This window comes from Gavia stellata, chromosome 1 (genome assembly GCF_030936135.1).
Source record: "Gavia stellata isolate bGavSte3 chromosome 1, bGavSte3.hap2, whole genome shotgun sequence".
Classification (NCBI taxonomy): Eukaryota; Metazoa; Chordata; class Aves; order Gaviiformes; family Gaviidae; genus Gavia; species Gavia stellata.
Genome location: NC_082594.1, coordinates 12336738 through 12364277, shown reverse-complemented (window position 1 = coordinate 12364277; position 27540 = coordinate 12336738). Strand labels below are relative to the sequence as shown.

The following is a 27540-nucleotide window of genomic DNA, read 5'->3' as shown; positions in this document are numbered from 1 at the left end:
CACAAGTTTCACAACAAAACTGCAACAGCTGATGGGAGTGCACGTAGGCACCATTTTTTCTTTTCTGCTAAAAATGACTATTTCAGTCTCAGTAGGCAAGTGTACACAAAACAAGCTGCACCCCCTTCTCTCAGTTTTCTGCCTGAGCATCCCATCAAAAGACATGAGGAGGGTACACACCGTGCTTGCAAAACCCCCAGGTTGGCAGTGGGGTGCACCTGGTCATGCTCTGCCCCTGGGGAAGACTCACAAACAAGAGTCAGCAACAGAGGATTTCCAAGCAAAACCTTTCATGGGCTCTCAGAGGAGTGTTTTCAGCTGATACCCTGATATCGAGGTCATTACTGTGTGTGCCCCAGCAGTCCAAAGAACATGACTGAAGAGGATCTGCTTTACATGTGCCCATTTTTCTATTCTTGGAAGCACTCTGCATTGCATTAGTAACATTTAGCTCTCTGGCCTAGCCAGGAGACACTCCAAGCATTCAGCCCATCTTATGTGATAGGATCCAAAAAGCTATATTTGTTCATAAGCTGTGAATTGATAGCAGTAATAAGTTGAATGCACAGCGCAAAGTTTTATTGCTAGATATTTATCAGTAGAAGCACAGAGTATGTTTATGTGCTGGAAAATGACTCAAATTGAGTCCATCCTGCGGATTTAACTCCCCCTTATAGCTACCAGTATATGGGAACACTGCCAGGCTGTCTCTATACAAAGACAGCAGACCCCAGTCTGCAATTTGCACTGTGCAACTTACCCCATTTGAACTCCTCCCAAGAATGACAAGACTTAGATAGCAATGCTATTTTCTTAACAGATCATCCCCTTGGATTCACAGCAGTATCTACACGTCCTTGTGTCATCTGCTAATATGGCAAAGCTAACACAATCATGGAAAAAATCATTACAGAATCACAGAATCACAGAATCACTACGGTTGGAAAAGACCTGTAAGATCATCAAGTCCAACCTGGAGAAAAAAAAAAAAAAACACACCCCCCACACCAAAAACCCACCACACAACAACAACAAGCCACAACCCACCCAACACCACACAGCACCATGTCCATCAAGCTACATCCCACAATGCCACATCCACACGCTCCTTGAATATCTCCAGGGAGGGTGACTCCACCACCTCCCTGGGCAGCCTATTCCAATGTTTCACTACTCTCTCAGTGAAGAACTTTTTCCTAATATCCAGCCTGAACCTCCCCTGTCGCAACTTGAGGCCATTTCCTCTAGTCCTGTCACTAGTCACCTGGGAGAAGAGACCAACACCCACCTCTCTGCAACCCCCTTTCAGGTAGTTGTAGAGAGCGATAAGGTCTCCCCTCAGCCTCCTCTTCTCCAGGCTAAACAACCCCAGCTCCCTCAGCCGCTCCTCATAAGACTTGTGTTCCAGACCCCTCACCAGCTTCGTCGCCCTTCTCTGGACACGCTCCAGCACAGATTCTCTTCTGGTTTGTGCACACATGCACAATTATCAGCGAAGTTGCCGTGCTGGCATCGTCACTGCTGGTGGGAGCTAGGAGAAGGCTCTCCTGCATTTGGAGCAGCTGGTGGATGTTGCAGGGCTGGCAGCGAGGCATGCTGAGTGGTATCAAACATGGCACTGCTAATGGAGGTGGCCAGTTCTCCACCTAAGGATTTGCAGTTGCAGCTCATCTTCCAAGGAAGCTCTTGGTGCAATAAATAAAACAGAAGGATCAGTTGTACATAGTATTTAGCTTCAACGGGATTTAAGCCTGCAAGGTACTGCACAGCTCCCAGGTGGTCAAGCCCTTCTGGAAGCGTGCTGAAGATGCTCATGATACACGAGAAGCCACGTGCTGTCATGCAGCATCCAGCTGCTCGGGTTTTGGTTTGGCTGGTCACACAGAGGCGTCAGCACATGGCAGGGAAATGCTGCAGCACTGTGCTCAGTCATTATGGGAGCCTAAAACTTGACAGGAATGGATGTTTTTCATAGCAGTAGAAGTTGTAAAATCTTTGTCTCTTCCATCCTTTGTGAAAAGGAGGGTCCAGCTCTGCTCTGCCTCTTGTTAGTCAACCCGTCACTAACATAAAGTCAGCAGAGGTTTCTCTGGGCTTATCCCAGCCAAGAGAAGAATCTGGCTTCTCTAAAAAGCCTGCATCTCCAGAGATGATCTCTGCAAGCAACACTTCACAATTTCAGATAAATATTTATCAAAAATAAGCTAAGTTGTGTTACCGTTAACTCCCACTGCCTGGTTCTGGTGCTCAGAGAGGAAAAAAAACCAGCCTAAACAATCCAGTCTGCAGCTTAAATAAGAGTATGTGACAAATTAGCTGAGTAAAACCAAACCATAAGGACAATAACAATTAATAGCGAAGTATTGACCTCCACTCCAGCACATACATATGTGTGTGTATATATATGTACCTTCAAAACAGATTAGCACAGTACTCACTCTGAGTGACATAAAGGCCCTCTGTTGACTTATCCTCATGCCCATCGAAGTCTCTGCTGGCAAGCTGCCTGTTGGCTGTCTCCAGTCGTTCTGCAAAAAACAGGAAATACTTTAAGTATAAATATATGTATATAAAATTGTAGGCCAACCAAGAAAATAAGATGCATGCCAGCACAGCAGTAAAAATAGACTCTCTGAAGGAGGACATTAAAATGGAGGCTGACACGTACATAAAAGATGAGGCCTTTGACCTCTTCCATGAAGCTGTGTCGTTCAGATTTACAGAAACTGGGGCAAAAGCCTCTGCCATCCGCAGCTGATGTGCTCCAGCAGTTCATCTCTCACACTGTCCAAAATGCACAAGGCATTTGCAATCTGAATTACCCAGCTTTGCAAGGGGATGGGTGCCTTCCCACAGTGCAGTGCTGCCCCTGGTGCAGCGAGACGCCCTGGGGGAAGGCAGCCCCCAGCCCAGTGACACCAATCCTTGGGGATGCCCTGGGAAAGGAGCAGTTTTCTGCAGCCAGGGACAGCTTCCCCTGGGAAGGTCCTGCCTTCAGGTGCCTCCCTCCTCCAAAAAGACCATGCAGCCCTCCTTGCACCATTGCAAAAAGCATGAGCCAGCTTGCAGAAAGGCATCTCACTGCGCAAGGAGGTACCAAAGTACCCCCATCAAGAACCTGGACAGGTAATAGATACCCAACATATCATCCATTTGCTTTCTCAAAAGGATATACCCTCAATTTTATGTTTTTAATACAAAAAAGAGATACCCTTTGATACTTGCTATTCATTTGTGAAGGCACTGAACTTTAAGATTTATGGATTGTATAGCATTGCTCTATATTGTAACTTGCTCTTCAGCTCATTAGAGTGGGATGAGACTTTGGGACTGGTGGCCTTGCAGTCAAATCACTATTTGCAAGTGCTAAACGCAAAGACACCATCTGAAGCCAACGCTCATATTTTGCTGGAAGGTTTCCTTACCACCGGGGGGTGACAGCAGTTTTGTCTTATGCCAATGAGCAGTGCCTGATTTCTCAAGACGTTTATCTAAAACATGTGAAGCTACTCCTCTAAAGCCTGCTGCTCTGGAGCTTGTGAGAAGTGAAACACCATGTCAACTGGGGGGAAAAAAACCCCACACAAGCAAGTGTAACATACCACGGAGATCCCTGTTGAAGTCATGAAGTCTCCTAATTTCTCCTTCAAGTTTGTTTCTCATCGCTTTGTCCAGAGACTCCCTCTTAGTGGTGGTCTTGACCAAGCCCTCATAAGCTTCTGAAATCCTCTGAATCTCTATTTCAAACTGAAAGGAGAGAGAGCTCCTGTTAAAGCCCGGCAGGAACGCATCCCATCCCAGCATTTGCCCAACGCGTTTCGATGGGGCACGGGGGTCGAAGCGATGCTCGTGCCGACTGTCATGCCAGCCACCAGCTCTACAATGACCAGTCTCCCCAGTGGAGGATGGCATGAAGACCCTGGTGGTGCTGGAGGTTCCTGCAGTGGGGACCCCTGCAAATGTCCTGTGGGGCAGCTTGCCACGCCACAACACCTCATGACACCCCGCTGGCAGCTCCCAAAAAAGTTTGGGGTGGGCTGGACTTGACGTAACTGCTTGGTTGCCTTCGCTCTACACTGAGGTGGCTGCTTTAACGCCATCCAAGAGGAGAAACGAAGGAAATGGTGTATCTGTGTGGGCTGTATTCTTTCCTAGAAAGGGTCGTAGGAGGTAAGATTTATTATTCTGCCAGATCCCTGATCGAAAACTCAGCTCTGAGCTCTGCGTGCCACGAGAAGTGGTTTAGGCTCAGCTCTGAACTCATGTCAGTTTTAAACTATTGTGGTCCACTCCTTTCCATCCTTGACTGAAGACTGCTCTACGCAAGAATAAACTCTCTATAACAGACCAAACCAATTGTTTTGGGTTTTCAATCTTCTTAACTTCATCTCCTTGAAATCTGGCAAACTGCAGGCAGCGCATGCAGAGGAAGCCCTTAGCAGCGAACTTGCATCTCAAGACCTGAGCCCAAAAGACTGACTGGAGGAGAGTCCCAGGCAGAGTTTTGCTGTTCAGGTCAATCCCATCCAACTCTTTTAACAAGCTAATGTCGTGTTAAGTGTTACAACTTTGCTAAAATCATTGCTGCAGGTATGATCAACACCGATGTGGGAATCCGCTCCTGCATGCCTGGCCCTTGTGTTTGTGGAGAAAAGCTTGATAACGTGCACAGGCTGGAAAACCACGAGATATATATAGCCTCCCACATACCTTTCTAAATGTGGCGCTTTTTTAGCCTCTTGAATCATGGATGGGACAGATTCGTGATTTGTGAAGCCAGGGTGCAAGCCCACCTCCACTTTATGTGGAGGTAGGTCCCTCTCCAGGGCTCGTTAAGTTTTAGGTGTAATTTGCCAGCTGCAGCACTTGCAGAATAAAAGCTCCAGGGACACTGGAGCTGTCACCCCACTGTCTGCGTAGGAACCTGCAGCCAGGCTCCAGCAGCCTGGACCTGCGCTTCCCACGACACCGGGGCCACGCTCTCTGGATACAGACCATGGGCACACAGCACTTCTGAACCATGTACCGAGGAAAGCCCAGCAGAGCTGTGATAGAGATACCTTCCCCGATTCCTGCTTTCAGCTCACTCAGGCACAAAAGCTGAAACAAGTAGCAATGTGCAAAGCCCACCGTGTGACTCCCATGATACCAGCAGCTTTGGATTAGTATCTTGCTGGGTATCACATCACCTATCTCACACCAGTGGTGATTTAACAGCTCACAGGTATTTCACACACATACAAGCTGCTCCCCTACATGCATGACATTAAAAAGTAGATTAGTTCTCAGATGACAGCTCTCCACAGCTCCAAGAGGATGACCTGTTGAACCAGCCGTATCCCCCGCTATGACACTCCTTCTTGGGTGAACTACAAACTTAGTCAGATTATTCTGACTTTCCATTTTGTCTTTTTAAAGCAGGAGCTCCAGGAAGCTCCATTGTTACATTTTCCCTAACCACATCCAGAAAAGCAGGCCCTTCTTTCCTTCCTTCTTTCTGGCCTGCTGATGCATGGCCAGACACCAAGCATGTCCCCGCCACGAGGACAGCATGCTCAGAGGAATGCTGCATAAATCCAAACCTGTTTGAAATTCAGACTGAACCTTCCCGTGGTTCAAAAAAAGTCAATGAGTTTTATTTTTCCCCATATGTATGGCAATGCAAGCTTGTACAAAGCCTCATGAAAAAAGTCTGAACTTTTTTGAGAAAATCACCTCGAGTAATGTGTGCAGTTCTGGGCCCCACAATTTAAGAAGGATGAAGGTCCTTAAATGTGTCCAGAGGAGGGCAACTAAGCTGGTGAAAGGGCTGGAAGGCATGCCCTGTGAGGAGTGGCTGAACACGCTCGGTTTGTCCAGTTTGGAGAAAAGGAGGGTGAGGGGTAACTTCATTGCTCTCTACAGCTTCCTGAGGAGAGGAAGTGGAGAGGGAGGTGCTGATCTCTTCTCCCTGGTACCCAGCGATAGGACGCATTGGAATGGTTCAAAGCTGCACCAGGGGAGGTTTAAACTGGACATTAGGAACCATTTCTTTTCTGAGAGGGTGGTCAAACACTGGAACAGGCTTCCTAGAGAGGTGGTCGATGCCCCAAGCCTGTCAGTGTTTAAGAGGCATTTGGACAGTGCCCTTAATAACATGCTTTAACTTGGTCAGCCCTGAATCGGTCAGGCAGTTGGACTAGATGATCAGTGTAGGTCCCTTCCAACTGAAATAGTCTATTCTATTCTGTGACTATGACCTAAAATCAAAAATGTTCCATGTAAATTTTCCAGAATCAAAATGACATGTCAGTTAGTTACTCCAATAACAGCATAGTTTCAGCAACTTGATTCTGTTACAGCTTTTTCTTTATATCAGTGTGACCTCTATTAGCAAAAGTTTTCTCTTCCTATGAGTACTTAGAAGCTATATTCAAGCTACCTTGCATTGCTCTCCTTGACCATTTAAGCAGATTAAGCTTCTCTCTCCTTGAAAGGAAGGTTTGGCTTAGCAAAAATAATTTTTAAAGCACTTTCCTGAATCCTTAACTACATGATCCCAACCAGACACCATGCTCAGTTGGGTGCCCCAACACCCGTCAGTTCGTGTGCCTCCCCTCTCCTGGGTGAGCCACTATCTGCAGAAGAAGATGCCTGCTCCAGAGAGCTCCTACCACAGCGAAGCAGATTTGCCAACATGGCAGGGGGTTTCCACAGCCTGACAGTCCTGCCCAACGCTGCTGCTTACTACAAGGGCTCTGCTCTGCCCATTATCTGCTGTTACTTCCCAAAACACATCACCAGGCAAGTCTCCTACAGCCCTGGAGGCAAAGACATGCTGCAAGAAAAGAAAGAACCTCCATCAGCACTGAACAAAATTAAAGGAGAGCAGAAAAACAGCCATAAATTGCGTTGGTGTTTCTCAGCAGCTCTGGGATTTCCTTCCCCTTCTTCTATGGAGGGGAAAAAAAAAATCAGCCTCTTCTCTGCCTGTTAGTTCCTGGAGCCAACCCACTCAAATAACCCACACGCATGGCATGGGTAAGAGCCAGTCCAGCCTGGCAATTAAACTTCAGCAAGGTAACAACACCCAACAAAAAAAAAACAGCAAAGAAAAAGAGAAAATAGTGCTTTGCTTTTGCAAAAAACCCCTCGAAATCAAATATGCACAACCCCTCTTCCCCCCCAACTCTTTTTAGGTAAGAAAACCAGACAACTCAGCAAACAGCACAGGCATTAATCACCACCTTGTACCTCTCTGTAAAAAGTCTGTTCAGACACAACTGAGAATTTGACAACCCTCAGGGCTGATCTGTTCGTATGAACGCCCAGGGAGCCCTCCACATCAAACTGATTTTCTCTAATTTCTTCTCCTATTCTGTAATGAATAAAAGTGATGGGAGGATGGCCCTACCTAGAATAAAACTGTTATGCACAGACAAACAAGTACTCCTCATAATCCTTCCACTTCCAACAAGAGGGAAGAGTTTTCACACCCCAAGTATGTAAGTTAACTCACTGTCATGTTTTCAGAGGTGACGTTCAGCTGAAACAGTGGGAACAGAGGACCTGCCCTGTCCTTGTGTTCAAACACAGAAAAAACAGCATGGGAGGGATACTGTGTGTTAAGGCTTTGGTTCAGGACATTTTCCTGAAGAAAGAATGCACTTGAGCATGTGTTTTGCTTTAATACTCCGCTTACATTCCCCCAAAGTCAATGGGACTCAAGTCCACACTCTGTTGATTGAAGTGAGACTTCAGCCCATGCTTGAATACCTTTCTGTTGGTGTCTGATGCAATCGACTTGCGGGGCATCCAAGATAAAGAGAGAACCATTTCCAAGAGTGTAAAAGGAAATCGGAGTATTTTAGGGCATCACACTCAAATACCTTTTACTGAACAACGTAGCTTTTGTAAAATTAATAGCTGGAATATTTCTTTTTGCCCATGAAGGCCACAGGGAAGTCAGCATTAAAATCTTTGCAGACGTCTTCACAAATAGTTAATGTTGCTGCAAAAATTTCTCATCTAAGTTCAGGAAATTCTGTGAATAAACTCAACTCATCTGGTTGCAGAGGAGGAGGCTGAAAAGACGACAGCAGCTACAAAACAACAGGTCTTTTTTCTAACCTGTTTGAACAGATTGTCACAGATTTTTCCCAAAGCTGAGGCTGGGACATGGTCTCTCAGAGCTGCCTCTTCTCCTGTGAAGGGTGTCTCCAAGATCACCCTGATCCCACACAGCACAGAAAATTGAGCTCCTATTTAGAGTCCTAAATTCAGAGAGAAAAGACCTGCAGCCTAAGCTCATTTGTGCATAAGTGATGGGAATACCCAAATGAAAGAGCAGTGTAGAATCCTAAATAACTCATTTGGTCTGGGCCCTTGGGACCCTAAGCCAGCAGATCTGGGGAGCATCTCTGCATTGCCTTCAGTGAGCTCTCATTTTTAAGCAACTTCTACTTTGTTTGATTTGACTCTTCACCTCGCCACCCCAGGCAGTGCGCAAGACATCGCCCTTCTCCACTGAAAATGCCAGCTTGCATACAGAAAAGAGGGTGCGAGATCCCTTTGCAAAAGGGTGTTTGAGCAAAACCTTTACCAAATGGTTCTTTCAGATAAGGGGGCAGTGCTTTTTGAACCAACATGTTCAAAGGTGGGTGTCTCACATCAGCTCTTAGAAACCCATCGAGCAGCCACTGAAAGCCTCTGAGACAACCAAGTTAACACATTGCCAAATATCGGGCAACCCCACCCACAGCTGTTACACTTCCAAAGAGCGTGGAGTGCCGCATGAGCGTATTGTGGTGGACAGGACTGCTCAGGACAGATGTGGCCATGCTCTTCAAATGCTTCTCACCCGCTGCTCTACCAACTGTGCAGATGGTGCAGGACACAGCTGCACCAGGAGCAGACTGCCCATGGGAGACTTCCAGGGAAAGCACAGAAGGATGGAAGTGGAAAGTCCCCAGCTGAGAGACATATGATGGGCTGCCCCATTTCACCCTAAAGGCAGGAAAGCCCGCAGGCAATGGGGCACAGGATTACATTCTGGGAGACCACCATGGAGAAGTAAAGGTTAGAGATGGCCACTGGTGTGTCCCCATTGCAGTGACATGACTATGAAGAACAGCGTAGGACACCCAAATGCAGAAGCATCAAGACGGTTGCCCTGCCCAGGCCCCACTCACCCCTCCACATACCTTCTGCAGCTTGTCTGCCTTCTCGTAGTACCCTTCCAGTTCCTGCCGCAGCACGTGGTTCTCCTCGGAGAGCATCTCCACCATCTGCTGCGCCCGCTCCACGATGGCGAAGGCGTCGGGCGTCAGCTGCTGGCCTGGCGGCGTCAGTGTTGGTGGCTGGGCAGCGGCAGGGGCCGGCAGCGGGGGCAAGGTGCCTGGGAGCAGAGGACCGGCGGCGGTGGTGGCCTGCGAGGACATGGGGCTGTGCTGCTGGGCCGGTGGCGGTGGGAAGGGCGGCTGGCATTGTCGGCTGCAGGGAAACACACGCGGGGGAGGCGTTAGAGCCGCGTGTCCTCGAAATGCTCACTGGAGATTTCGCCTAGTGACTGCACGGTTTATTAATAGGGTTATAACTGTACAGTCGTGATTCTGGCCCTTAGTCACTCCTAAATACCAACAATCATAGCAGGGACTGGGTAAATTGTCTCCTCGCCTGCTCCTGACAGTGATGTATACATCTGGCATGAACGGATAAAGGAAGCATTGACTCGAAAACGGCATTTTTGCCTAGGTGTGCAGCTAATATTTCAGCAGCCAGCCAGCCTCTCCCTGCCCCCCCTTGCCACAAACCCCACCACTGAGAAGCGTAAGCTGGCGGGCTCGAAGGAAACACAAGGGATGCATTACTCACCCTTCGAACACCACTCCCTGCCTGGAGCAAGACCGGCTGATTGGCCAAATTGGGAGGCGAAAGGAAGTGATGTGAGCGAAGCAGCGTCCCCGAGCGGCTTCAGCAAGCAGCAAAGGGAAGGACTGCTGCAGAGCTGCTGGAGGCACAGCCCTGGTCAATCACAGCAAGCCATGAAAGCCATTTTCCAGTGCGAGACCTCATTGTGTCACTCCCTGACTAACAGCATCCATCACCCACAAAGCTCGCATCAGGGAAGGATAAGAAGTGAGCTGGCGGCAGACCTGCTTGTGGGCTAGGCCTTCTGATGGCGGGCAGCTCTTTAATCCACCCAAGTCACAATTTGCAATGGCTGGAGGATAACCCAGGAGGACCTCTTAGCAGTGAGGGTAACCCTTGCAGCTGGTGGCCAGGTAGGACTGGAGTCCCCCACTTCTGTCCTGCATTTCAGCCCTGCGAGCTCGAGAAGGGACACTGCACCTGTTTCAAAAGGGAAAAATTCAGGCAGGGAGCAGCTCAAAGTTTGTCTGCACCTGACCCATCTCCATCCCTCCATCCACTGCACAGGCAGCCTCAGAGCCTCGGCCAGGGTGAGCGGGCCCACACAAAGCCTCGGTGTGCACAGGCTGAGCCACTGCTCAGACCAGGTGCCAAAGCTGTGAAATTTCTACACTGCGCTTGTCTAGGAGACTCAACCCAGACCACGTGGGACATCCGTGTCGGAGCCCAGTTTGGCTGGACAATAAGCTGGCTGCTGGACCCCACCTGAAGTCTGCAATCAAGCACCTTCTGAAAGTTGTATTTTAGCTTAACCACAAGCTGTTAGGCTTGCTGTAGCTATTGTTGCTTTTATTTCTGTACCCTACACGAGGCAGAAGACCTAACGAACAGATGTATTTACCCCATTTGGCCTCAAAGATCCATGAATGCTATTTTTTAGACAGACGATTTTGTGCTATATAATTACATAATAAATATGATTACCGTTGTCTTCAGCACCTACACGGCTTCTCAAAGCGTGGTTTTCAAAAGCTCTCAGTGTTGGCCTAATTCTACTGACAACAACCCGTCACTGCCTTTAACTGCAGCAGAACAAGATGAAAAGCGAAGGCAATTTTAAAGCCCTGCCCTTAAAGCAAACAGTGCTGCTCTTCAAGCTTGTCCCCACCAAGCCACACGACATCGAGGAAAGCCAACAATTCAGACATATCTTCCATCCAAACTAGAGGGAAGGCAAACGGGGCTCTGCAGCCCCCCACACGCAGCACACACACAGCCCTGCGCTCCCATCCCGGCTCTTGTGCTTTGCCCGATGCATCCATGCATGGAAAGATATTGAAATGGAGCGAAGACCGGCGATGAGCCCACTCCCAAACACAAGCACACTGCCAACCTGCCCAGCAGCACAGACCCTGGTTCAGGCTCAGTGTCCTTGGGAGGAAGAGCCCAGCCAAGCTTCATGCAGCCGGCAATGGGAAAGCCTGTGCTGAACTCACCCTGGCCTTGCGAGGGCTTTTACCTGCATAGCATAGACATACCCTAAGGCTGTGTCTCCCCTGGTAAATTAAACATCCATGGAGGCAGCTCAGGAGCACAGCAGAGGGGCCATTCCCCATGGGCAGCTCCAAGGGCCAGGAGGGTTTGCCTTCAGCCCCAGGCATGTTACTTCTCCGGCAGAGGTGCAGCCTAATGACTAAGGAGCTAAACATCTACTCAAAGTGCATAAAACTTTCCAAAGGACAGGAAGGCAGGGAGATGCTGTATGACACTTTACATATGGCAAACAATACAGTAATTCATAGAATCATAGACTGTTTTGGGTTGGAAGGGACCTTTAAAGATCATCTAGGCCAACCCCCCTACAATAAGCAGGGACATCTTTCACTAGATCAGGTTGCTCAAAGCTGCGTATAACCTGACCTTCAACGTTTACCAGGGATGGGGCATCTACCACCTCTCTGGGCAACCTGTTCCAGCGTCTCACCACACTCTTCATAAAAAAAATTATTCCGTATATTCAATCTAAATCTACTGTCTTTTAGTTTAAAACTGTTGCCCCTTGTCCTATCACCACAGACCTTGGGTAAAAAGTCTCACTTTCTTACAAGCCCCCTTTAAGTACTGAAAGGCCACAATAAAGTCTCCCCAGAGCCTTCTCTTCTCCAGGCTGAAAAACTACAACTCTCTCAGCTTTTCTTCATAGGAGAGGTGTTCCAACCCTCTGATCATTTTCATTGCTTTCCTCTGGACCTGCTGTAACAGGTCTATGTTCTTCTTGTGCTGGGGACCCCAGAGCTCAACACAGTACTCCAGGTGGGGTCTCACGACAGCAGAGTAGAGGGGCAGAATCATCACCTCCCTCAACCTGCTGGCCACGCTTCTTCTTTTGATGCAGCCCAGGATATGGTTGGCTTTCTGGGCTGTGAGCACACATTGCCAGCTCACGTCCAATTTTACATCCACCAGTATCACCAAGTCCTTCTCCACAGGGCTGCTCTCAATCCATTCATCCCCCAGCCTGTACTGATATTGGGGATTGCCCCAACCTAGGTGCAGGACCTTGCACTTAGTCTTGTTGAACTTCATGAGGTTCGCATGGGCCCATCTCTCAAGCCTGTCAAGGTCCCTCTGGATGGCATCCCTTCCCTCAAGCAAATCCACTGCACCACTCAGATTGGTGTCATTTGCAAACTTGCTGAGGGTGCACTCAACCCCACTGTCTATGTCACTGATGAAAACATTAAATAGTATTGGTCCTGGTAAGGATCCGTGAGGGACACCACTCATTACTGGTTTCCACTTGGACACTGAGCCATTGACTGTAACTCTTTGGACGCCAAGTCCTTATCCATCTAACAGTCCATCCATCAAACCCATATTTTTCCAATTTAGAGGCAAGGATGTTGTGGGGGACCACATCAAAGGCCTTACAGAAGTCTAGCCAGATGACATCTGTAGCTCTTTCCTTATACACTAATGCAGTCACTCCATCACAGAAGGCCATGAGATTAGCCAGGCTTGATTCGCCCTCAGAGAACCATGTTGGTTGTCTCTAATCACCTCTCTGTCTTCCATGTGTTTTGAAATAGCTCCCAGGAGGAACACTGCAAAGTTTTATCTGTCATGGCTGGTGAAGGTTCTGCCCATGCTGGCCCCACTCATCCATCCCTATGCCTGCACAGCGCACACCACAGCAGAAACGCAACGACATGGTGAAACAGGAAAAAGGAAACTGCAGCAGCTACACAGAAACACCCCTCACCAAATGCCACACTAGCTGGAGCCAAAAACCATCCCACTCCATTGGAGGAGAGGATGCTACCGCTGGTCTTTCCTCTGTGCTGACTGCAGTGATTTGCTGTGGGGCTTGACATCGCCTTAGCAGGACAGGGGGCATTCCAACAGGGAGCGTATCATTTTAATTCAGGATGTTAGGCTGCCTTGCTCTCTTGCATTTGTCACCAGAAAGGAAAGGAGCATGCACCCCAGGCCCAAGCTGACTTTCTGGCTGGTGTATCTGCACTGTGGCCTTTAGAGGGTGCTCAGCAAAGCCCAGGGCTGCAAAAAGAAGCAGTCATGACTTCCCCTGAAATCCCCTTAAAGTGGTGGGCCCTAGGTAGTCCCAGAGCCCCCAAACACCAGCACTGGGTTAAGATGCTGCCTTTGGAGTTTACTGCCTCTCTAGCCTCACCACTTCTGCCTGCTGCTGAGACCTCACAGCAGGATGCCCTGGGGGGTCACACTGACCTGGGGGGCTCGTTTTACTTTCCTGAGACCAAAACCATGCCTCCTAACAGTACCTGGCGATCTGAGGCCGTGAGAGCCACTGAGCCCAGCGCACCCTGCGTTGAGTTGCTCAGCAAATTGCAAGGACAGCCCGCCACGGGCACAGCTCTCACACCATCCCCACAGTGCCCCTTCCTTTTGGTGCCCCAGTGTGTAAATCCCAACAAGGAACCCCGTGCCTGTCATGGGACTGGAGTCCCATTTTTTTGCTCGAGAATCTCAGCAATAAAGAACATCATGAGCGGTGGAGCAATGGATGTCGCTCACAATGCAGAAGATGCTCCACAAGCACGTGCAAACGCAGCCAAGCACACGGCACCTCCTCAGTGCTGCTGACAGCCGGTCTGCACTTGCACGTTCTACCACTGCAATTAATTGAGCGAAGTGCAAGTTTGTTTGTCTTTACCAAAATAAAGGCCACATACGATTTTATGCAAGTAAAAGCCCGGCTGTCTGGACACAATTATACCACTACAAAGACACAGATTTGCTACAGGTGCAGATTTTCTCACTTCTTTATGGGAATAGCTTAGAGTAATATAATTAAATTGTTCTCTGAATCTAAATCAGTGGAGATATAGCAATTTTTCTTTTTCATAATGAAGTAGTACATTCTTTGGTCGTAGATACACCCTTTAAACACTTGCAGGAACTCCTGACACTGTACTTTTGGGAAACCTCAACCTCCCATCAATTTAACCTTCCCACATGCATTTTGGTCTGTTTAGTTTTACACTACAGAGGGAGGAGAGCTCCCCGGGATCTCCATTTTCTTGAACTACAAACCACTTGTTGAGCTACTAAAGATTTACACCCCATAGCAGCAGCCAGACACCACAGTCTTAATAGCCAGGGCCACAGGAGAGATTCTCCAAAGTGTTTTCCAGCTTGGAAACTAAACTGGCAAAACCTACATGACATCTCTTGAAGCATGTCTGTTCAACACAATGAACACGTTTCTGACTTTCCTTTTACTTGCTTAATCTGTCCCCATTTAATTCTGACTGAGCCTACTGCAAAATCTCCAAATGTATATGCAATAAAATCAACACAGCGATTCACACAAACAAATCAACATTTGTAGAAATAGGAGAGTTATAACATCAGCTTAGTTCACATCCAACTGCTCACATAAAGCTCCAAAGAAACAAAGCAATCAGGATTATCCTGAGCTCCTTTGGACTTAGTAAAGAAGGACATTCTCAAAATGCTTCTACTGTATTTTAAATGTTGATCTTACTCTGCATTAAAGCAGGTTAAAATCTTCCAGCCAAACACGTTTCATCGAAAATCGTCCTGTTAAAAGCATGAAAAACTGTGGAACATTATGAGTTTTGGTTATCTCTGCAACACTGCAGCTACATTTCTATTGAAAACATTTTTTTGCTGATGTTATTGTAGAGGTAGGGGTCCTATACACTTCCGCAATGCAATTCAAAGAAGAAAAAAAGAAAAAACTAAGGAAACCAGCTTTTAGAATAGGGAGCACCATGCAGGCAGTGAGCCTTTCACAGGCTACCATGCTAGGGTCACCAGACTGCACTCTCTCTTTTAAGTGATGTATAGCTTGCAATATATATAATAGCTTGCTATATATAGCTTGCAATACAGTGTCTCCAGCAAAATACTTGACCATGGACCTCACTTTGATGAGAAACCCCTCAGAATCCAGCAAGGCCACCCAAGCCCCCAGATTTCGGCATGGTCTTAATACACCTTTTATACTGGAACTCCTGGGAGCAAGAATGACCAACATAGAGGAATTTGGGGGGAATTTGTAGCTGTATGTAGGAATAAGAAACCCTGAAAGGACAATTAATGATGAAGTCCACTTGCTGTTGACCACCAGGAAATCGTAAATACAGAAGAGCTATTGCTCGATAAAGCAGGGCAGTATAAGGAAGTAATGAAAAGAAAATGCCTGTAAATGTTCTGTAAAATTCACCACTGCCCTGCTACAGGTACAATGCAGCTCTCCTCTATGTAGGGATGAAGAGTGGCCAGTGGAAGAAAGACTTTGTTTCCAACATACAATGGCATTTCCATTCATAATTAAAATGCCGTCCTCTAACCTTTTTAGCTCATCTTCCTCTGAATGCTCTGCCTTCCTTTGCCTCTAGGGCAGACTGGCCTAATTCATCTCTTGAAGACTCTCCCAAGGGACTTCATCTCACAACTTCACACATCTACTGTGGATGCTCCAGCTGAGTCAGCAAAGGCAAAGGGGTTTCTGGAGTGCAGATCCTTGAAGCTGCCTCAGGCTTTTACCTTACAATGCGAGTAAAAAGTGCGTGAAAGGTGCTTATTCCTGACCATTGACCGGGAGCCGTGAGTCTGGATACTAACCTCAGACCCAAATGTCTACCTGACTTCAGCTATGATTCCTGCAGTCATAAGCAGACATCAAATGCTATTCTTTGTAGCTGTGAATACCATAAAGGAATCAGCGTTGTCATCATGTAGGAAAAAGAGAGGATCCTGGGAAAGTCAGCAAGCCCAGTCTGATAGTCATGGTGCAAGGAAACACAGTTACAGACCTATCATTAAATGCTGACACAGCCAGAAATGGGAGAAGACTTTCTGTAGCTAAGACGTAGCCCTCATGGTATCCTCTGGTTTACGGAATCAGCAACAGTTGCAGCACCTTGCAAACACAAAGGTTTATTTCAAAAACCATTTTGCAGACTTGGACTCACATCTCCAGAATTCACTATTTTGTTAGTGATATTTGTTAGTGCTGGAAAGACTTGGCCAGGCTTCTTTGGGGGTGATTACATCGAGATCTGCAGGGCAAAATTATCATCTGAAAAGACACATGCTGTATTAAACACATCTTCTGTAGTTAAGAGAGGGACAGGCTATTGTATTTCTTCACAGGGATCCACACTCAGAACAAATACTCCTTCTAAAGCCCAGCTGATTTTCAGCAAAGGAAAAGGTGCCTTCCCCAACCTCTGCACTCCTAGAGGAACCAATAATAACCCAGAAGGGTAAGGAGAAATGACATGGGCATCACCCAAGCTGTGGGAATGGCTTAATTTCTCTTCCATTTATTTTAATGAAAGGCAGATTAGACCAGAAGGAGAGGATACAAAGCTCTTCTGCAGGGCTGCCACCATCCACGTCAGCTGGAAGTGCAGCCTCCAACCCACACTCATGCTTGGGTTATCCTCGCAGAGAAACGGCAGCAGAAGTCAGCTTGGGTGTGACATCCCTCGGCTCAGCCACACTGCCAGCATGCCTGCCTGCCTGGGGTGTCTCAGGGAGGAAAAGGAGCTCCTTGTAGTCCCCTCAGCAGCCACAGACATGTGGTTGAATGAGTAAATACCAACAGGTTGTCTGAAAACAGTGGTGATGTTGGGGGGGGGGGGGGGGGGGGGGGCGTTAATACACAAATAACCAGAGAAGCCACAGACTATTCCAGCAGTTAAATATAGACTTCTACCTCCAGGCAGGGTGGAATTTTATGAGGCACATAAAAAACTGGGATATCTTTAAAAACAGCCCAGATTTATTCTTCAGTTGCATGCTGCCTTTTAAAAGGCATGGATTAAATCAGAATTAAAAGGTGCCTGCATGATTGACTTCTGCATGTAGCCACGAACGAAGTCCCCTCAAGGAGCAGTGGTGTTTCCAGTTCAAGGCTTCATTTGCATTATACGTGCTTTTTATTAACAGCGCAGAGAAAGAAATAATTCTGGATAAAAGACAGCAGGATCTGACAAGGCTGACTGGGAGCAATGATGAGGATTCACTGCATTGAGTGATCTGGATCACTGCTTAAGCAGGGCACAGAGAAACAATATGGTCTTGAGCAGGTCCAAGTTCATCCACCCAGGAATAAATACAGAAAGCTACAGTAAAAAAGTGGGAAATCCTATCCTGGGCTGTGACTACCCTCACATGCCTGACCGGATAACAAGCTGGATGGGGAGCTCCCGGGGTGCCAACGTCTGAAACGGCAAGTGTTAATGAGCTACATAAACGAGGAACACTGAGTTGCATTGCAGAGGTGATACTATATCTGATTAGCCTCTGGTTCAGTTGGTACTGCAACAGTGTCCAGGTTGGCTTTCCACAGTGAAAAAAAGGGTTTTGACAACAGTGAAATAATTACGGGGCTCCAGGCTCCATCTGTTAAATGCATTAAAGGACCGATAGCACAGGGCTTCTCACTGCATCTGACAAAGATATTGCAAAATCCCAACTGGTAACTAGAAAATACAAGCTAAAACCAAGACGCAGATCTGTGCCAGAGATGGCAATTAGCTAGTGGAACAAGTCTGCAAAGGCCGTGATGGATTCTCCAGACGGAGAGTGTTATAAGCACCAGGACTGAATGTTTCGCAAACTGGAATTAATTCACGGCATTGTGCAAAAGACTAAATTAGATTATTTCAAGCCCTTTTACTTGACAGGCTGCGACACGCACCTAAGGAAAGTTAGCAAAGACACCATTCAGGAACAGCTGCATATCTAGGAAAGGAAAGGTTTTCAAAAGATTATTACACTTGGCCAACTTAAAGCATTCACAAGTCGTGAGTCAGGGTCCCAAGCATCATGCAACTGGCTTAAAAATACTAATATTTTAAAATAGGAACAAGTATCAGTTCCTTTTTATTTGCCTTCTGGTTTTTTTGCCTTTTAAGCTTCAGGATTCAAGCTCTGCTCTGCAATTTTGGTGTCCATAAAGCAGAGGTCACTAAGTCTAATGTATATAAATGCTGAGATTACTGCAGCATTATACGACTCTAGGAGGTCTTCAGGACAATACCAAATATCTTGACATTTACAGTAAAGTTGTGAGATTTCACCACGGTGATTATAAAGGCAATGTTCCCTTTAAAACCAGCCATGTGCAAAAAAAAAAAAAAAAAGCCAAAGCAAAAAAGCAAGTTAAGCAGTAGCTGCAGTTATCCCATCTCCTTCAACAGCTCCCTGCCAGCATTTGTGGGTTTCCAGCCACATTTCCCTCATCACAGAAGGGCTGGGGGGGAATGGGGAATCGGTGACCCTACAGGTCTTTTCCATCCCTGGTATCTGTGGGTGCTTCCTCCGGATCCATGCAGCTCTGTGCTTCTCTCCTCTCTTTTCTGGAAGGCAGAAGCTTTTTGCACAGTCTCTGTCCAGAGAATGCCAGGATGGATGGGCTAAGGAACAGATACAGCCAGGACAGAGGGAAGGAGATGCTGGGATATATAAGATTCCCATCTGACCACGGGCAAAGGTCTGCTTCCATTAGCTTCTTTCCCAGGCCCTCCCAACAAGATGAAAGCTGGAATTTCTCACCTCACTTGCTCCTCTAACAGAAAAAACGGCCTCTCCAAACGATACTCTTCCATTAACCTTATGAAACTGGGTAGTCCCCTACCTCGACCTCTCTTATCAAGGTCCTCCATCCCAGCCAGACGGCTGGCTGTGAGCCTGCCCAGAGCCCAGGTAAGGGGGGAAGCAGTCAGCAAGAGCAGAGGCACAGGAAGGTTTGCGCTTGGGAGCAACCTAGCAGTGTAACACAGCCCCCGGCTCTCCTCCAGCAACGCTCAGGGGCTGCCACCCAGACAAGACCTCTAGCAGAGATGGGGCTGACATCCCCAGACAGGTAACCTGCCTTAAACCTCTTCACAGAGAGGAATATTTGGGACAGAGGCCATTTTGTGAAACTGCATTTTAACCATGCTTATTCCAGACCTGGGCAAGCCCATCCTGTGACGCAGCCTGAGATGCGTGCAGGGATGCACCGGAGCACAGCTGCTGCAGACAGAGAAATGGCAAGTGATGAGCATACTGGGATTACCGCCACTTCCTAACAGCTTTTGTCACCAAATCTTCCCAGGTAACAGGGCAGTAAGGGGATCCTGCAGCCTGTGGGGCCAGTTATAAGCTGGGATATGGCACAGGAGAAGAAACCGAACCAGTTCATACCAATTAAGAACAAGTCTGGGTAATGCCAACAGCAAATATTTCAGTGCTCCCAAGCAAAGCAAAAGGCTGACATTCCTGTATCAAAAAATATCACAGAAAAAAGCCCAAGATGCAGATGAAGACCACTGCTTGCCAACATCTCCTGTGCAGCCAAATGTCCCCCCAGCCGCTGGCACTGTGCAAAGCAACAGCGCAAGATACAGTCTGCAAGTGAGCAACTGTCCTGCTAGTGCTAATTACAGCCTAAAATGTAGCCAGACATAGGCAGAAAACATCCCCCAAAATCCAGGCACCATGTGAAAGGAGCTAAGAAGGACCTGAAAATCCCCGTCTGCACACCAGGACCCAGAACTGCCTTAGAGAAAGCACAAGAGAGACCATACACCTTAGACCAAACCTAACTTTGGTGAAACACCCCCCAGCTATGCCAGCCTCCTAACCTACCCCAGGAAACGCATGCTGGAGTAGCCAGCAGGAATACATGCAGACCAAGAGGTATTCAGGCCCTTGCTGAGCTGCAAGAAAGAAACCACCCAAGTTTTTTTAATAAGTCTGCAAACCACAGCAGCTCTGCTCTGCCACGCTGCCAGACCTCTGCTGCACAACACATCCCCCCGGTGCCCCCGAACCTGCCAGGACGGACATTTCTCCACTGTCATGCAAAGGAAACAGCATGCAGGCGTAGCAGGCATCCCCTCTGCAGTATGATTTGGGGGTTAAACCCTGCTGCCTTACCGGGAATGAGCAGTAACCACCATCAAGAGCCAGGGGGTTTCTCCCTACAGCTGCTGGAGTGACCCAGCAGCGCCTCGGGATAAGGCTGGGGGCTGGCCCACACTGCTGGTGTGGAAAGCTGCACTGAAATCAAGGGGTTTCTCAGCCTTAACCTTGCTGATCAGGCACCTGGACAAGGTTTTGAAACCGGTCCCAAAGGGCTTCCCAGTCAAGACCAGTGCCGTTGCAGTTAGCTGCAGCAGTGCATGCAGCGCCCAGGTCCGCTCGCTTACACGGTCTCAGCAGAACAGACTCTGTGGGTATTGAATCAGCATTTTCCAAGAGTAATAAAAAAACACCAAACACCAAAAAAAACTTTTCTGTGGGGATGAATCTGCTTGGTGCCGGAGATGTTTGTTAGCACCACGAATGGCTGCTGCAGAGTATGGCCCCAGCTTGACCCTGTTGCCCTCGAGTTCATATAGCTGTTTCTTAGCATAAACAGCGATTTTCGCTGAGCTCTTAAAAATATCATGTCGCTCTGAAGAAATTGTGAAAAAAAAATCAAACTCCGCACAGTGGTAGGCTGGTAATCAAAACACATGTGTAGCTGGAGGAAGGCCAGCGGCGCTCAGCGCGGGCCCTCTGCTTGTCACAACTGCCTCGCAACATTCATCAAAGCCACGCTCCGAGTTTCTCCCCATCTTGACACGAAACCCGTCCCTTTTGCAAACACAGAAAGGCAGAGCATTCACCCCCTGATTTCATGCCTTATGAATTCTGGAAAGGAAGAGCTGGGTCAGCTGTGCCATCTTTTCTCTGTGCCTGTGCTGTGGCAAAGTAAGCGCATGCAACTTAAGTCAATGCCGACAAAACCTTTGGGGATTTGGGGGTCAGAAAAGACCCAATGAGGCAGCTTGCAACATAAAAACCACCCACAATCACACCAGACACCACCAGTCTTCCAAATCCAGCAAAATACTGTCCGGGCAGTCAAAGAGACAGGGATGAGTCAGAGAAACACTTGTATTTAGGTACGGCAAGGAAAAGGGAGCCTCAACATGCAGGCTTGCCTCTGAAGGCAACAAACCTTCCTGGGCACCGGGCAGGACCCGCACCACTCGCAGGGATCAGCTCACAATGAGTAAACGCTTCGGATTATTTTTAATACGCTTGGAATAAACACGTGCTCGCGGGGAGGCCCGGCACAAGGGGCCCAGTACCATGAAAGCCCCACGCGAGCTCTGTTGGGAAGACTTAAGCAGGGCATAAGCAGCGTATATGCTTTATATAGCCCTCTGGCAGATGTAGGTGCCTCCACCAGCCATCCCACACGGGCCCGGCCGCAGGGGTGTGATGTCCCCACCGCGTGCCTGAGGCTGAAGTTCACAGGGGCCATGTCTACGCGAGGCCCAAGCCCCGCAGAAGCCGGCTCCTCCTGCAAGGGCAGACCCACCCCCCTTGACGGCCATTACCTGCTGACCCCATACTCCGGCGGCGGTTGGTAGCGGACGAGGGCCACCTCCGCCCGGGCGGGCTGGGGGGCAGTGTAGGAGGCCTTGAGGACATCCTGCGCCGGCTGCTCGCCATAGAAGAGCCCGTGCTCCTGCGCCTTGCTGCTGGGGGCCGCCGCCTTGCCTTTGTAGGGGTACTCGGGCGGCGGGCCCCGCGGGTCTGCGGCCTTGCCAGGCGGCGGGGTCGCCTTGAAGCCCTTCCCACCCCCCGGGGCTGGGGGGTGCTGCTTGGCCCCGTTCCTCTCCAGCGAGAGCTGCATGATCCTCTCGCTCAGCGAGCGGACGTGGCCCTGCTTCAGCTCCTTCAGCGCCTCGTCCTTATGCGCCTGCCCGCTGTTGGCCCGATTCACCGTCGGCCTCCCCTCCGTCCTGGACTTCTGGCCAGTTGCCCCATAAAAGCCCGGCACAGCGGCAGTGGCCGGCGGCTGGCCTCGGAAAAACTGAGACTGGGCCTTGGCCTCCTCGTAGGTGGGGAGCTCCTCGGTGCCGTGCGGGGGCTGCAGGGCCCGGGGCTGCTTCTCCATCGCAGCACCGTCCCCCTGGTGCTCCTGCCCCTGCGGTTCCTGCCGCCCCGACGGCTGGACCATTGGCGGCTCTTCGGGCGCGAGGTTTTCTGCGGAAGAGAGAGTGCTGGCAGTGCTGTTGGAGGGGCCGGCGCTGCCCGTCGCCTGGTGCTGTATGGCCAGCAGGTTCATGTTCTCGCTGGGGTTGCCATACCTCAGCCGCTCCTGGATCAGGCGCTGCAGAACGGTGCCGGCTGCCACCTCCTCCGCCCCTCGCATCTCCGCCTCTGGGACCCGGCGGAAGCTGGGTGGGCGCAGGGTGCAGAGGGCCTCCTCGGCTGGGCAGGGAAAGAGAGAGGCGGCCATTAGCTCTGCTGCTCGGGAGGTCCGATCCCCCTCTTTTTTCCCGTCCTGCACCCTACGGCTGTGACCCCGTGCCCAGGACGCGCCCCCGGGGCAGTGTCCTGCCAGGGTCCCCCTGGGAGCAGAGGGGACATGGCCAGAAGCAGTTGAAGGAGGGAGGGCACTGCTCCCTGCTCGCCCTCCCACCCCAGCTCATCCCTAATTCTGTCTGCAGTGATCCCTAAAAATGTATTTCTGCCCTCTCCCCATCCCCTCCCTTCCATATTCTCCATGTGCCCCATACCCACGGCTCTAAACCCCACCCCGAGTCAGCAGACAGACAGGCAATGTCACAGGGAAATTGGGTCTTTTCTAAGACACAAATGGGGTAAATCCCTCCTGGAGATGTCTTGCATGGCTTACAGAGGCAGCCTGCATGGCAATACTAAATGAGATGCTGCGTTTTTGACGGCCAAAGTCAGATGAGTCGAATCCCCTCCTAAGTACACTGCCTGCCATGATGAAAGAAAACACAGAATGTGTCACAGAAAAACTCTGAAATGACACTGAAAACAAAAGGGTCCTAAAGGTGTAATTAAAGAGGAGTCTGTGCTATGCCATCTTCCCATAAAAATGCAACTTCCCTCCTGGCCAATAACGCTATTTCTAAGGGAGTCAATATTAACTTTTGTAATTTTGCTGCGTGAGTACAAGGAAGGCGTTATGGTCATAGATGTAATGCCAGCACTTTAAAAAGACCACAGACGGATCAGCTACACAACCCTAACACAGGCTACTGAAGTCATCCAGAGGCAAAGGCACCATTTTTGCACTACATACGCAGTGGAGCTTGCCCAGAGCTAAGTATCTAATGGCATACAACCACAGCTGGGAGGTTGGGATCCGTCCCTCCCGGAGCCCTCCTCCCGCACCCATCCCAAAACTGGTGTAAGACATCTGCCTGAACAGTGTCTGAGCCCAGAGGGGTGCTCCTGAAAAACCCCAGTGAGGATAGAAGTGAGAATAAGCCCGCAGCTCTGGACAGAGTCCTCCCATGTCCCTAGGCAAGAAGGAGGTGCTGTTTTCAGTTCAGTTTTTTGAGGTCATTCTTGGCAACTTTCTCTCTCCTGCTGTTTCCAATTCTCAGAGGAGTTCGTCAGAAGGACTTACATTCAGTTTTTGGCATTTGAAAGTAGTTAAAAAGCAAACTTTCTCTTGAGGTCTGGTATTTCCCTGAGGTTTCATCAGTTAGTGCACGTGCTGTGGGATAACTTATATACAACCCAGAGGAAGAAAAACCTTTGACTCTTGACTACGAGAATAGGTCATTTCCACTAACATTTCTGCAGCAAAGCCTTAAAAGATGATTGTGGGGCTCGAGGGGGAGAGAAGATTCCCAGGCTGTTTCACTCTACGTCTGCCCTACGAAATATACTTCTTCTTCCCCTGAGACAAGGTTATCTGCCTGCCAGCCTGACTCGCTGGGGTTGCAGCCTGGCCACCAGCTTTCAGAGGGTCTGTCAGCTCCCAGAGCCAGTGTTTGAGCCAGCAAGATGCACAGACACATACATCTCCATCTACCTGTCTGCACAGCAGCCAAGTATCCATCTACTTTATATGTCTCTGCAGTTACAGTGAACTCTTACTGCTTTATTCATGTTATTGCAGTGCACAGAAGCCTCACCACACTGGACGTTTTTGCAGACATGCAATAAAAGTCTCCCTAACGTACCAGAAAGCTCACAGCCTATATTGTTAGACTACACCTGAGATCAGCCTGAGGAAAGCGGATAAAGCCAACGTCACGTGGTCAAGGCAGCTCTTTATCATACATCAGAAGGATTTTCACCTCTGTGCTAGTCATCTGTTAGCATCCTTATACTTGGGAGATGTACTTTAATTGCCTATTATTGAGGTCTAAAAGGATCAACCACAGCGAGCCTTCCACAGGGTGCCTGCGGTCCTGCTCCATCAACAAAAAGCTATGGACCTCGGTCCAGCTGTGCAGTGAAGAGCAGTCATGTCCTGAAGGACAAACGGAAACACTGCATCCTCCACAAGCGCACGTGACAAATGATGGTGGGTCATAACACTCAAGTCAAAGGTAACTCCCGTTTGACTCTACCAAGGATGAGAAGCTGGCCTTCAGCTCTGTAAATATTCTTTGTAAATGGTCTAAGCTGCTCAATTTATGCTTTGGGAAAAACCTGGAAGTAAACGTGGTGAGTTTGTATGGAAGCGTGGCCACACACTTACCAGCTTTTTCTTTGGCACTGATTGCTTCAGCTGTTAGCGGAGACACTTCATGCCTGCCAGCAAACAACTGGTGATCCTGGTAAAGAAAGCCAGTGTCTTCCAGTACCTGGACTGGGCTAGTAGGCTTGTAACAAACAGATGCAGAGCCTGCAAGAAAGAAGAATGGCATGTCAGTAAATAAATCACTTTAATGACAAAATATAATGCCATGACAGAAGTCCAAAAAGTTTTCTTGAGCGTGGTTAGGTGCCTGAGAAGCCCTGCTGAGGCCACTGAGCCAACCACCTCCGCTGTCCTCACCACCCAAATAACACATTAGCTCTGAGGAACAAGAGGCAGCCACCAAGTCATCAGAGCTGTTTCATTCACCGACCCAACCTGGCCTTTGAGGTCCCCAGACCAGATACAAAGCACGGCTGGCACAGCCCAGCTTGAAAGAGCTGACAGTGACAAGCTCACAAATCAAGGCACAGCCCCAGAACATGAAGCCAACAGAGCCAGCATAAAACTGAAAGAGGGAGTGGGTAAAAAGAAGGAAAGAAAGACAGTGAGGGCCCAGCCATACATTCAATAGGGCTAAAGTCTGGGAAAGGCTTTACTACAAAATCCGCTCATGAATAATAGTTCAGTAACACAGAAGATTACTGAGACATAAAATACGGTCAATGCTATCAAGGGAGAGAGTTTATAAATCAGTTTGTCCAGATGTTCTTAATATGGTAAGGAGAGGATGTAGCTGGAGGGCCATGGGAACGTGTCCGGCAGACTGACTGCACAGGAGCCGCACGCCTGAATTCCAGCACCCCACAGACATCGACGGCTGGACTAGACCCTCAGCCCCTTTCACAATCAGTGAGCAGGAACAAGCTCTCCTGGCAAGCAACAAGGCTCATCTTAAATCCGCTCTCAGGGATGGCTTTCTCCAGCAGTGCTTGTTTTAACAAGCTCATACAAAATGCATCACAGCAGTGTTAAAACAGGAATGACATTGGCTTGACCCCACATTTCAAGAAAGACACAGACAGACCGGAGAGAGTCCAAATGAGGGCCAGGAAGATGATCAAAGGGCTGTAGAACCCGCCCTACGAGGAAAGGCTGAAGGAGTTAAGTCTTTTCTCCCTGGAGAAGAGAAGGCTCAGGGGGGACCTCATCACAGCGTTCCAGTACTTAAAGGGAGGCTACAAAGAGGACAGAGGCTCTCTCTTCACAAGAAGCTACATGGAGAAGATAAGGGGCAACGGGTACAAGTTGCACTAAGAGAGGTTTTATCCTGACATAAGAAAGAAGTTCTTTACAGTGAGAACAATCATTCATGGGAATAACCTCCTTAAGTGACATGGTAGAGTCCCCATAACTGAGGATTTTCCAGATGCGATTGGACAGGGTGCTAGATAATCTCATCTAGGCTCCCCTTCCCACAAAAGGTTGGGCCAGATGATCTTTTGAGGTCCCTTCCAACCTGGGCTGTTCTACGATTCTATGACTTTCCACTTCCTACTTATTTTTCTGAGCACTACCTCATTTTTTGTAAAGACAAGGCTCTTTGAGGTCCAAACCTTGGAGGTGAGCATCTCCTGGCCCTGAGTACCCTGGTGCAGCAGGGACAGAGCAGAATCACTCTCCATTTACACCACTGGTTGTCATAGGTTTTAGACTAAAGGAATGGCCATCGACCTCCAGCACTGGCCGCTGCCAAGGGACTTGCCTGAGCAGGAGGTAGAGGGCTTTCAGTGGCACCAGTGGGGCATTCATCTGTCCCATCGGAGCATCCGTCCACCCCAGTGGGGCAGGAAGCCCATGAGCACAGGGACCTGCAGCACCCTGCTCTGCAGGAAAAACCATCAGCCACGGATGATCTGGACTCATTAATCTTGAGCGCTTGGTTTGCGCTCAGCTAACTGCATGCTCACTGGCATATATCACACGGGGAGGTTGCTTTGCTCTCCTTATGTACAGGTCATCACTAACGCCACACCCCTACGTGGAGCAGGGTAGCAGGGGGCAGGATCCAGCCTGTCCTCTCTACAGGCATGAAGATGCAGATACTATTTTCTTCCATGCCCAGAGGAGAGAAAATGGGCATTTCTGCGAAATGTTAATGAATTCATCACTTTACCATTCATATTATGCATGAATGTGTATGGCAGTTATCTATATTTAGAGAGCAAGAGGGAAAGATTGCTCACTTGAGTAGATCTAAGCCTAGTATGTTTGTGAAAATGAGCATGGTAGACTGTTCTGGAATTTGTGCTGATGCTGATACAGACCCAAGAAAAATCTCAAGAACCCTAATTTGCAACATTATTACCCTATTCTGGTACAGAATAACATTAAAGACACCCTTCGCTGCTCCTCCACACCCACAGTCCTGCCTTGGAATCAGAAATCCTGTATGAAACAGGGGAGTTTTGAGCCCAGGCATGTTTTATGAATAAAAGGTGGACTGGGGTGAAACAAAGCAAATCCGCATACCCAAGGAAGATGAGCAGTTTCAAGCATTACAAGAGACCTGAACAGCCAGCAACTACCAGCTCAGCCTCACCACTCACCAAACAGAATTTAAGAGAAATAAACGGTTATGAAAATTGTACACTCGCCTTCTGCGTTTTGAGTCTGTAGGCACCCTTGGGTCGTGGTTTCAAATTTTCCGAGAT

The 27540-nt window shown here is 48.8% G+C and overlaps 1 protein-coding gene across 2 annotated transcripts in view; it reads right to left on the bottom strand.

Annotated features, from left to right (window-relative positions):
• AMOTL1 (angiomotin like 1) overlaps positions 1-27540 on the bottom strand; it is a 70481-nt gene that overhangs the window by 21361 nt on the left and 21580 nt on the right. For both annotated transcript variants that reach the window (XM_059817791.1, XM_059817800.1), the window contains 5 exons: positions 24887-25033; positions 21747-22626; positions 9183-9471; positions 3603-3747; positions 2439-2528 (listed from right to left, as the gene is read on the bottom strand). In XM_059817791.1, the coding sequence (XP_059673774.1) occupies positions 2439-2528; positions 3603-3747; positions 9183-9471; positions 21747-22626; positions 24887-25033 (1551 nt within the window). The remainder of the gene's footprint in view (positions 1-2438; positions 2529-3602; positions 3748-9182; positions 9472-21746; positions 22627-24886; positions 25034-27540) is intronic.